General features: G+C 50.0%; 1 protein-coding gene across 1 annotated transcript in view; it reads left to right on the forward strand.

Annotated features, from left to right (window-relative positions):
• Positions 1 to 11,254, forward strand: part of ADCY1 (adenylate cyclase 1 (brain)) — a 136,412-nt gene extending 125,158 nt beyond the window's left edge. Inside the window, exons 17-20 of the mRNA XM_011946793.1 lie at positions 300 to 398; positions 4,609 to 4,723; positions 6,809 to 6,933; positions 9,283 to 11,254. Coding sequence (XP_011802183.1) covers positions 300 to 398; positions 4,609 to 4,723; positions 6,809 to 6,933; positions 9,283 to 9,585 — 642 coding nt within the window. The 3' untranslated portion in view covers positions 9,586 to 11,254. The remainder of the gene's footprint in view (positions 1 to 299; positions 399 to 4,608; positions 4,724 to 6,808; positions 6,934 to 9,282) is intronic.
• The last annotated feature ends 1,318 nt before the right edge of the window (positions 11,255 to 12,572 follow it).

The following is a 12,572-nucleotide window of genomic DNA, read 5'->3' on the forward strand; positions in this document are numbered from 1 at the left end:
TGTCTCCAGGCCCCCGCCACAGCCAGCCAGGCACTGTGGCAGCCCCACCACCCCTTGTCATTGGACCTGATTCTCCTGGTGGCTGCGAGCTCACCTGTTGGGGACAGAGGAATGTGTCCTGTACCGTCCTTACCTCTTCTTGCCAGCGTAGTCCTAGAACTTGTCTGCCCAAAGCAAAGAAGACACATTGCTTTCCTGAATGCATTCATTGGCTCTGCTGTTCCTCCTGGTGGCTGATGGCTGCAGCAACTTTTCTCAAATGTTATATCATGTTTAACAGTTTTATGTTTTAAACAAAGCTCATGGAAAAAGACTTTTACAAGGACATAGAGAAGATCAAGACCATTGGGAGCACCTACATGGCTGCTGTGGGGCTAGCGCCTACCTCGGGGACCAAGGTGAGTACAGCTTGGGCTGCCTGCTTGGGGACTGGGTCCCAGCCCTTCCCTAAACTGCTTTGGGACACTGGGCAGGTTCCACACTGGGGTTTGTTTGCCCTCTGTGTTGGATTATGGGAGCAGCTTGAGTGCTGTTTTTGTCTGTGGCTGGTTCTCTCCGTGGCTGGTTCTCTCCAGACACAATCTCCTAGGGAAAGTCAGCACAGAAGGCTGCTCACTGGAGCGTCCTCCAGCCCCAGCACTGCCCTGCTAGACACCTCTCCCAAGAACCCTCACCCTGCCTCTGCTCCATTACCCTCCCCACCGGCCCACCTCCTCAGCAGCCCAGTCCCTCCCCCACCAGCCCCCACCTTCCTCCCTAGTTGCCCCCTCTCTTCTTCTCCTGTTAGCCCTGCACTCTCCTTTTCCACAGTAGAACTGTGAATAAATACAAATAATTATTCTGAATAGATCCAGATTTATTAAAGTTGAATCGATAATTAATAATCTTCTGAAACAGAAAGCACCAGATCCAGATGAATTCTACCAAACATTTAAGGAAGAAATTACACCAGTTCTCTACAATCTCTTCCAGAAGACAGAAGCAGAAGGAACATTTTCTAACTCGTTCTGTAGGCCAGCATTACCTGAATACCAGACCCAGACAAAGACATTATAGAAAAAGAAAATTACAGACCAGTATTTCTCATGAATATAAATGTATAAGCCCCCAACAAATATTAGAACATTGAATTCAGTAATGAATGAAAAGAATTATATACTAAAACCACATTGGTTTTTTTCCAGATATATAAGGCTGTTTTAGTGTTCCAAAATGAATTCATGAAATTCATCAAATCAATAGGATAAAGAAAAAAATTATATAATCATATAAATTGATGCAGAACAATTATTTAAGTTTAACACCTACTCCTGGTTTTTTTTTTTAAAAAAAACTCTCAGTAAACTGGCAATAGAAGACAACTTCCTCAGTTTGATTTAAAAAAATTTGCAAAATACCCACAGCTTAACATACCTAATGGAGGGAAACTAAATGCTTTCTAAGATGAGAACATGGCGAGAATATCCTCTCTCACCATTTCGATTCAACATTTTACTGGAAGGCAGTAAGACAAGAAAGAAAATTGAAGGCATACAGACTGGGGAGGAATCTGCTTGCAGATGACATGACTGTATACGTAGAAAATCCAAAAGAATTAATAACAACAATAACAGAAAAAAGCCCCTGGAACTGCAGCAGGACAAGCCACAGATAAAACCCCTCAGACACTGAGTTAAAGAAGGAAGGGGCTTTATTCAGCTGGGAACTTTGGCAAGACTCACGTCTCCAACAACCAAGCTCCCTGAGTGAGCAATTCGTATCCCTTTTAAGGACTCAAAACTCTAAGGGGGTCCGCCTGAGAGGGTTGTGATCGACTGAGCAAGCAGGGGGTACGTGACTGGGGGCTGCATGCACTAGTAATTAGAATGGAACAGAACAGGCCAGGGATTTTGATCGTGCTTTTCTATACAATGTCTGTAATCTATAGATAACATTACCGATTAGGTCAGGGGTCGATCTTTAACTACTAGGCCAAGGGAGTGGCGCCGGGCTGTCTGCTTGTGGATTTTATTCCTGCCTTTTAGTTTTTACTTCTTTCTTTGGAGGCAGAAATTGGGCATAAGACAATATGAGGGGTGGTCTCCTCCCTTAGAACTAAGAAGCAATTATAGTAAGGTTCCAGGATATAAAGTTAATATATAAAAGTTCATCATTTCTCTATATGCCAGCAATGAACAATTGGAATTTGTAGTTACAAACAAAATGCCATTTATATTAGTAGCCAAAAAATGAAATACTAGGTATAACTCTAACAAACTATATATAAGATCTATATGAGCAAAACTGTAAAATTCTGATGGAAGAAATGAAAGATCTAAGTAACTGGGGAGTCACTGTTCCTGCATAGGAAGAGACAGTATTGTTAAGATGGCAGTTCTTCCCAGTTTGATTTGTAGATTTAACACAAGTCTAATCAGAACTCCACCATGATATTTTGTGACATTGACAAAATGATCCCAAGTTTATATGGAAAGTAAAAAGATGCTGAATAGTCAACACAATATTGAAGCGGAGGAACAAAGCTGGAGGACTGACACTACCCAACTTCAAGACTTAAAAAGCTATAGTAATCAAGACAGTATGGTATTGGCAAAAGAACAGGCAAATAGATAAGTGCAACAGACTAGGGAGCCCAGAAATAGACCCATAGAAATATAGTCAGCTGGTTTTTGACAAAGGAGCAGAGGCAATACTGTGGAGAAAAGAGAGTCTTTTCAACAAACAGTGCTGAAACAACTGGACATACACATGCAAAGAAAAAAAAAATATATATATATATATAGATGCAGACTTTACACCCCTCACAAAAATTAACTCAAAATCGATAATAAACCTAAATGTAAAATGCAAAACTACAAAACTTTTAGAAGATAACATAGGAGAAAAATCTAGATGACCTTCAGTTTGGCAATGACTTTTTAAATACAACACCAAAAGCATGATTCATGAAAGAAAAATTGGTAAGTTGGACTTCACGAAAATTAAAAACTCCTACTCTATGAAAAATATTAAGAGAATGAAAAATCAAGTCACAGATTAGGAGAAAATCTTTGCAAACCGCCTATCTGATAAAGGACTTGTATCTATAGTACACAAAGAGCCATTACAATTCAACAAGAGAGAATAAAAAACAACAGTTAAAAAGTCGGCAAACAATTCAAACAGGCACCTCACCAAAAGAAATGCAGATGACAGGCATATGAAAGGATGCTCAGCATCATATGCTTTTAGGGATTTGCAAATGAAAACAACAATAAAATTCCACTAGCTACCTGTTAGAAGGGATGAAATCCAAAACACTGACAAGACAAATGCCGGTGGGGATGTGGAGCAACAGAAATTCTCCTTCCTGGCTGGTGGGAATGCAATATAGGGCAGCCCCTGCAGGAGAGAGTTCGGTGGTTTCTCACAAAGTTAGACATAATGTTACCGTATGATCCAGCAATTGCACTTTTGGTATATATCCAAATGAAGTGAGAACTTATGTCCATGAGTATTCATAACAGTTTTATTCATAATAAAAACTGGAAGCAAACTAGGTATCCTTCAGTAGGTGAATGGATAAAGAAATTCTGGTATATCCATAAGGTAGAATATTATTAAGTGAGAAGAAATGACCTATTAAGTTATGAAAAGACATGGAGAAACCTTAAATACACTTGGCTACTTAAAATAAATCAGTCTGAAAAGGTTACATATGGTATGATTCCAGCTGTATGAAATTCTGGGAAAGGCAAAATGGTAGAGACAGTAAGAGGATCAGTGGTTGCTGGGGTTAGGGAAGAGGCGGGCGAACAGACAGCAGAGAGAATTTTCAGGGCAGTGAAACTGTTGTGTGTAGTACTGTCATAGCGGATGCATGTCCTGCATTTAAAATGCATAGGATGGACAATACCAAGAGTGAACACTAGTTAAATTAGGTACTTTGGTTAATAATAATATATCAATATTGGTTCATCAGTTGTAACAAATGTGTCACACTTAACGTAAGACGTTAACAACAGGGGAAACTGGGGAGAAGGGATATATGACAATTCTGTATAATCTGCTCAACTTACCTATAAACCTAAAATTGCCCTAAAAGTAAAGTCTGTTAATTTTTAAAAAGCGTTAGTTTCCTGATTGTGAAGACTAATAAAATTCCCTTTAAAAATAAAAATTAGAGACTTTACAACAGTTACTGTTTCACAAGAGAAAGGACCTCGTCACACATGTACATGAGGATATAGCCTCAATCTCAAGGAAGGAAGTTGTCTACTCCCTGGCATGCGTCTCTGTCCTTGTTTTGCTCATTTGCAATGGGCATTAGCAACGCTGTCCAAGCAGGGGTTTGAGCACCTGGCCTCTCACTCAAAAGGGCTGTCCCACCCCATTCCTGCAGGCAGCCTTGGGTGGGCCCTGTCTCTGCTCCTCAGGAGCTGGGGCTTGGCCAATACCTTGCCTTTTCCTTAGTTTCCTACCTGTAGAATGGAATGATAAATGTGCCCATAACCAGGTACCCAGAATGCCTGCCCCTGAGAGTGCGGCTGTTGGCCATTGCAGGTTGGTCCCTGGCTCCCTCTTGCCTAGCGCCCCTCAGATGTAGTGACTCTGTCTGTTTATATCTAGGCTAAGAAGTCCATCTCCTCGCACCTGAGCACGCTGGCAGACTTTGCCATTGAGATGTTTGACGTTCTGGATGAAATCAACTACCAATCTTACAACGACTTTGTCCTCCGAGTTGGTACGTGACTCTAAACCTATCCTGTCCATCCATGTGGAACACCTTCCTATACCCACCTAGGGGCGGGATCAGCTGATGAGATGCCCTGGTTTTACAGGAAGGAGGGTGGTGCTGCCCAGGAGGGCATGGGGACCTGTGTACGGAGTTGTCCCTGGAAGCTGCTGGTGGAAGTGGAGATGCTTCAGAAAGTAACTTAGGACTTTGAAGATTCATTGTCTAGCTCGGGAAACACATGAGAAATCTTGATTGTCCTAGAGACGTTCAGATGCTCCTCCAAGTCCACACTTAGCTGAAGTAAAATGCCCCTTTCCCTGTTCACCAGCCATGGCTACATAGTTGAGGCCACATGGGCTGTCCAGAAACAGGCCTTGATGGGAGCCCCACTGCGTGGACTCCGGCCGCCCTGTGTCTTCTCCGGGCTCCTTCCCTTACCTGTATCATGAGGGGAAAAACCACTGGATGCCCCAGTTCCTTTCTAGCTTTTATAAAACTGTGATTTGTTGTTATTTTTTAATCATAAATTCACTTTTTCTTGAGATGTAGACAGTTTACCAGAAAAATTCTACTAGTCCAGGATACAGTTAAACTAGAGGTTCATGGTTGTTTTAGAATTCAAACATCCAGTAGCCTTAAAAACAAACCTTGGAGCTACGTGTGAGTGTGAAGGGTGGTGGGTGATCCACTTAGAGCACGTGGAGTTCTGATGTCCTGAAAAGCAAGCTCGGCTTCAGGCATGGAGTCTGGCCGGAGAGCAGGGGCAGAGTGAGTCAGCTGGGCCCTGGGCTCTGGTCAGCAGAGCTACTGATGTACCTGGAAATCGATCTGCTGGTGAATCAGGGAAATTCTGCTCCTCACTTTCCAATGACAGGACTGGCTGGTAAGCCCGGCCCTGCACCTCAGTGTCTGGTCATGCAGTGAGGCTGAACAAGGATCTCTCGGGGCCCTTCTGCCCATCAGGCTGGTGCTAGCCTAGTGTTCTTTATGTGGGTGGGGCGTCCGGGGTTAGCAGAGGGCGCACGCCAACTCCCACCAGCTCCAGCCATCTGGGAAATGGCCCTTTGGGGTTCTTCTCTGAGTTTCCCATGCCCACCTTCCCCAACTGACCCCACTGTGTCTGCCCTCTGCTCTCATGCTCCTCCATGTCATGCCAGCTCCCCACTGCCCAGAACGTCAGAGGAATTTTCTAGGAGAAGCTCAGAAAAATTAGTCCACAAATACAGAAGGGGAAGATAGGAAGTGGCTTCGGTCAAGGCCAGAAAGCCCCAGTTGCAGGAGGTGGCTGCCAGCAGGCTGTAACAGGAGAGCTGACAGCAAGCTTGGTCCCTCTCTGTCCTGCTGAGCACGGGCCGGGTGTCACAGCCTGGTATGCGCCCTACTTACAGGGGAGGAAGACCAGGCTCAGAGAGGGTAAATGCTTTGTAGAAAGTTGCACAAGGAGTGACTCAAGTTCGGGTGTGCCTGGGTTGTTGCAATGCTGTCCAACTGGTCTGCAGCTGTCCAGAGGCCAGTTGGACACTGAGCTACAAAAAGAGAAGGTACTCCCTCTCCTCCCTTCAGAGCATTCTGCACCATCTTGCGTAGTTCTGGGGCCCATACTCTAAAATAGCCATAAGGTCACATTCCGAGAGCAGGGCCAGAGCCGCTATTTTTCTGTAAGAGAGGGTGCAGGATGCAGTCAGGGATACACCCTGTAATCCCAGATACTGAAAGGTCACACTTCTGAGTGGCTCCCCTGGCAGGGCTCAGCACAGAGGCTGCTATTCCAGGAAAGGGAACTTTTCTTCAGGATCAGGACTCGTTTTGAACAGCCAGTGCTGTTCCCCAGTGCAGTGGACAGTGTTGTGAGGGGATCCTGCCCAGGGGAGCCTGTGCAGCAGGGCAGCTGCCTCTCTGTTGTGCTGTATGTGATGCTTCAGGAAGGAGCCTGGTGCTAGCTGACCCCAAGAAGCAAAGCCCTGAAAGGAGCAACCTTTTCTCCACCAGGAGCAGCATCAGGTGCATTTGGTGGCCCAGGTGCATTTGACTCACCTGGTGGGGTGAGTTACACTTTTCCCCCTGACAGGTCATGCGCTGGCTGTTTTCTAGGCATCAATGTTGGCCCCGTGGTGGCTGGAGTGATTGGCGCTCGCAGGCCCCAGTACGACATCTGGGGAAACACAGTCAACGTGGCCAGTCGGATGGACAGCACAGGGGTCCAGGGCAGAATCCAGGTCAGTTCACCCAGAAACCCCCAAGACATGGGTGCCCATTCTTCAGGTGAGGAAACTGAGGCACAGAGGGCCAGGATTGAATCCCCAGTCTGCAGCCTGTACGTGGCAGGGCAGAAAGAGCTGACTATTTCGGTCTGTCTGCTCTGGAGGGCATCCTGGCCCGGGCATCTTGATTTTGCTATTTGGTTTGTCATTTAGTCTTGGGGGCTGGCTCCTGAGTGACCAGGTGCAGCAGTGGGAGCACTGAGTCCCTGGGTCCCACTTCTGGTCCCAGCAGATTGGCGGCTCTCATTCATGCTGCACATCCCAGAACTCCAGCCTCCACCAGCTGCCATAGGAAGGAACGGCTTTCTTGTGTGTTTGAAGGGAGGGTGCTATGCCTGTCCACCTCATCTGAGGAACTTGTGAGCAGCTCAGGTGGGCTGACACCCTCTAAAAGCCATGGAAAGGTTTAGAAGGCAGCAGCCTCTGCTTTTCCTCTGTGTGGAGGAGTGTGATTCGGCTTCTGGGATTTCCCTTAGAACAAATTTGAAACTTGATTTGGTCTTGATGACCACCAGAATGAAGCCCTTACAAGTAAGATGGAGCCTGTGAAGGGCCACACAGCCCTGCAGCCACCCTCCCTGGGAACTGCAGGCCTCCAGAGGCCATGGAGGGAAGGCTTGGTCCCCAGGCGTGTGACAGCAGCTATTCACAGGGGCAGTTTAAGGGACAGGTAGGCCAAAATATTCATGGAGCTCTCCTGTCCTGCTCAGAACATAGATGGGGCTTCCACGGAGCAGCGCTGCACTTCTGCATTCTCTTTTTCAAAATTTCTTTTATCACAGTAAGGTATACATAGAATTTGTCATTTTTTTCTAGGTGTATGGTTGAGTGGCATTAAGTATATTTACATGGTTGTGCAGCCATTACCACCGTCCACCTCCAAAACTTTGTGCTGTATACACACACACACACACACACACACACATATATATGGTTTTTTTTTTTTTTTTGTATCCTGCACTCTTCTGCAGGATTCCCCCAAAACCGGACTTGCCAGGGGAGAACTTCATGGTAGCCCCATCCTGCCCACCCCAGCCTGGCCCCTGCCCTGAACCCACATTGCATTTTTAAGTTTCTAAAATCAGATCTGAGCCTGCCACTGTCCTATCTTGCCCCTGCCTCACGCACAGAGTGTTCACTGGTGACCTCTGTCCAATCCCCTGCCAGGTGTCTCCTGGCTGCCCAGGATGTCACCCTTGCACTCACAGGACCTCTGTCCTGCCTCCCCTGCCACACTGACGGGGGCCACCCTCCCCAGCTCTGGGCATTAGAAGGTGGGCTTGGCATGGATTGAGTTATTTTAAGGAAAGATGCCAGGGTTTGAATGGACTGTGTGTGGGAGAGTGAGGAGCAGCCAGGGAGACAGGGAGGAGAGGAAGTTCCAAGATCACACCTCCAACATAACGCAGAGATACCAGTCATGTCCTCTGTTCACAGGACTGATTGTATCTAGTAGAAACTATTTTCTCATCCTTTATCTTTTTCCTAACTTTGCGAAGCAGAAATTCTTTGAGCCTGTCAAGAAATGTCCCTGTTTTCTCTGGACAGTTTGCCCACTGCCCTCCATATGCTGGTCCCTCCCTCCCCTGACTCAGGGTTGCAGAGGCAGCTGCGCCGGCGTCCTGTGAACTGTCTGGTTTGCACCCCCACCGACACCACGCTGCTGCCCCCAGCAGTGAGTTGGAAGTCAGGCTTTGCACTGGACTCTAATCTTTGCTGCCCCTTCCAGCTGAGGGGTGTACCTTCTGCCCCCTACATTCTGTATGCCCTACTTGTAAATGTCCCTGGCTGCTGAGGTGCCAAGAGCCCTGAATCCAGAGAGTCAGCCCTGCTCTTCTCTGGTCTGGCATCTGGAGCTGTGTCCCACACAGCCTCTGGCATGGAGTACACGGAGCCACCATGGAAGCTTACATCCAGACCCTGGTGCCAGGTCCCTGCAAGCCCTGTCCACCTACCTGCCTGTCTGGGTGCTCCCTGGGCCACGCTTTCCGGCTCATTGAACGTTGCCTCCTCCGATTGTCCAGGGAACAGGCAGTGAGACTCCCCTGGGGCTGGTCCCTCAGACTCCTCTGAGTCTCCTGGGTTGTCTTTGCAGGGCAGTGTCTTTTTTTACATAGTGACCCAAGCGATTTCAGCAAGAGTAGGGGCCCTGGCTGCCAGGCTGAGCTGAGAGAGCCACATCCCTGTGCCAGGGTTGGGCAGTCAGGGTGGACAGCAACAGATGCAGGATGGAATGTTTTGGTCTCTTCCCAGAGGAGTCCTCCTCATTGCCCTGGAGTAATGCTCCCTTCTCTCCATCAACAGGTGACTGAGGAAGTCCACCGGCTGCTGAGAAGATGCCCCTACCACTTTGTGTGCCGAGGCAAAGTCAGCGTGAAGGGCAAAGGCGAGATGTTGACATACTTTCTAGAAGGCAGGACTGATGGAAATGGCTCCCAAATCAGGTCCCTGGGCTTGGATCGGAAAATGGGTCCATATGGGAGAGCTGGTCTTCAGGGCAGACGTCCCCCGGTGTGCCCCATGCCTGGCGTCTCAGTCAGGGCTGGGCTCCCTCCACACTCCCCAGGCCAGTATCTGTCCTCTGCAGCAGCTGGGAAGGAGGCTTAGTGGGGCCCACGTGGGCCTCTGGGGCGCACTTGGGGTGGGAATGCTCCGGGGACGACACAGGCCACGGTGGCTCCAACCAGGACCAGCCAGACCAGCAGAGCAGGGAGCCAGTGGCCAGGGTGGAGGAGGAGCATTGTCCAGGCGTGGCCTGTGGCCCGAGGACCAACCACCCAGCAGATGCAGCACAGCAGTTACTCGGTGAGGGGAGGACACCCGACTGCACACACTTGCAGGCCTCCCTGGAGACGTGTCCACTCCATCCCTCCCTCTGTGGCGCAGGGAGCACTGTTTCTTTCCAGAAGGCCTGTTCAGGTTTGGCCAGGTCGGCATCAACATCAGGACCTTCAGAGCATCCACCAGGGTTACAGCAAGAGCTGCTGAGCTGTGGCTGGCAGAGCGACCGAGGAGCTCTGCAAGAGTCTGCCCTGAGACAGCCCTGTCCAGCCCGCCTAGGTGGGACCTGACATACAGGCTGCTCCAGCCCTGGGCAGAGGCTTCAAGAGCCAGAGTGGGAAGTCAGGCCTCTCTGGGAAGGTCACAAGGCCTGGGGTTGTTCACACCACGGGCACAGTACAGAGCTGTCCACACTTGAACTGGACGGTTTGGGGAGAATTGAGAAGCTGCCTCTCACTGCATGGATAGTGGTGGCTGCTGACTTTCAAGCGTGGTTTTTTGCTAAGAGCCAGAGGCAGGTCTTCTGGAGTTCTCAGGGGGCCCTGTGACCCCCTCTCCACAACCATGGCCAGCATCGGCTTCTTGCTGCACCTGTGCATTCTCCACCCCTCCACCAATGGCTTCCAGCTCCTAAAACACCTGGACATTCCCCATCCTGCACCGGCACTGTGTTTGTTCAGAGAAGACGAAGGATGTCATTTCTTCCTTTCCCTGTGGCGTCTTGGATCCTTTACATTTAGCAACAACAGTGTGAGGCTCCACTTCTGTTGAATATGAGCAGCCCTCACACCCATGATGGAAGATGCTGTTTCTCCAGCAGAACCAACCCTCCAGGACGAAGTTTCAGAATTGGCTGATGTTTGTGAGTGCAGGTGTCCCTGTTGTAATTTGCAGGGAAATTGACTGCAGGTGATAGTGTTGACGTCTGACAGCCTCCTACATGCATGTCTAAATAGTCACAGTGAAGATGAAAATGAGGATGAGGGGGACAGGGGTCCAGGAGGGCCAGTGGGAAGGGACTATCCAGTGGCGTGTAGAAACCTTGGATCTCAGTCACAGGGAGGAAGGTGGCTAGAAGTGGGAGGGAAGCTTCTGGGTAGGCGCCATAGTAGGGGAACATCTAAAGACCCACTGCTCTGAGGTGTGGTCAGAGAGGTTTCCATGGACTATACATGAGGCTTGAGCCCTGCCTCTGCTCAAAGCCAGCAGGGTTGGGGGTCCCCCTCCTCACTGCTCCTCAACAGCTATAACCCTTTCCTGAGGGCCCCGACTTTTCAGAATAGGAGCAGAGAGAAGCCCAGACTTCCTTCCCTGGAGTGTAGACCCATGTGTGGGACCTGCTGCAGGCTGATCCCTGTCCACACAGGTGGGTGATGTCCTTGGCTACCATCAGAGGCAGCCCCCTGCACAGGGAGGGCCTGACCCTGCCTCACCTGTGTGGCCGTGTGGGGGCAGCAGGTGCCTGGGCCATAGCTGGGGGAGGCCAGACCCTGGGGGCTTTGCAGGGTGGCCAATGCAGTGATGCCTGGCGCTTCCAGCTGAGACAGGAGTCCAGACAGAGGTGAGCAGGGTGGATGGCTTTAGGCAGGGGAGGTGGGTAGAGGCTGCATGTAGGGGCCTCCATCTGCCTGTCCTTAGGGTGTGGACTAGGTGTCTAGACAGGGTTGTAGGGAGTACTGTCCACCCTCCTTTCTCTCTGGTCAGGGCTGTGGCCTCTGTGATGGTGCAAGAGGCAGGATCGTCTCCAGGCACCTTCTTGCAGAGTGATTTTGACCAATGCCTTTCCAGCACCTTCCCCTGGCTATGACAGGGAGCTCCCAGGCCAGGCCACATGACCCCACAGGTAGGCTGACCCCATGGCCCCACTGGAGATTTTGAGGGCAGAGCTGGGGTGCCTTTCACCTTCCTTGGGTGGTCCTCATGTCACTGCCCACTCACGTTCCTGGTGTTCTGGCATCATCTTGTGCCGCTGGGGGTTGGGCTCCTGTGAGGTCCTGGGGCAGAAGGAGGTGCTTGCAGGGCCTCTAGCTGCTATTGGGGCGTCCACAGGACCTTATGTTTATGTGGAATCTCCAGGCTGTCATCAAGGGCTCCTGAGGGCTCCTGAGCTCATCCTGAGGACCCAGGGTCCATCTGAGCCAGCTGTGGGCTGAGAAACTGGCTGGGGCACTGCTGTCAACCCCTCCTCCAGGCCCTGCCTTGTTCCTGCTCCTGTGCTTTCCCCTCTTCAGGACAAATAGTTTGTCGTTATGTTCCCCTTTCCACTAGGATTTTCTCATCCTCATCTGTCTATCCCAGCCAGATTTGAAGCAGTCAGTTCAGACAGGAGCCACAGGCAGCCCGTGAGGGTGTAGTGCGGTGGTGGTGAGTGTGGCCACCCTGGCTCCCCCGGCTCATCGTGCTGCTGTCCTTGACCCACGAGCTGTTGAGAAGGGCGCAGAGCCCCTGGCCAGCCAATCCTGTTGCCCCCAGTGCCGCTGCCCACCTTTGGCCATCCAGGTGGTGGGTAGACAGAGGAGTGAACCCCAAGGGTGTCCATGCCCCAGTTCTAAGCCCTGGGGCCGGGTGCTGTCACACAGCAAAGGGGACTTTGCAGGTGGAATTACAGTCAGGGATCTAAGGATGGGAGGGGAACTTGGATTATCTGGGTGGGCTCAGTGGCCCCTTGGAATAGCTGAGGGAGGCAGGGGAGCCAGGAAGGATTCAAAGTGTCACAGAGATGGTGCCATTATTGCTGGCTTAAAGACAAGGGGCCAGGAGCCAACACCAGAGGCTACTCGACAACCCCAGCCCCAGTCAGCGAGGAAGCCGGG

The sequence above is a fragment of the Colobus angolensis genome, unplaced genomic scaffold (genome assembly GCF_000951035.1).
Source record: "Colobus angolensis palliatus isolate OR3802 unplaced genomic scaffold, Cang.pa_1.0 Scaffold253, whole genome shotgun sequence".
NCBI lineage: Eukaryota > Metazoa > Chordata > Mammalia > Primates > Cercopithecidae > Colobus > Colobus angolensis.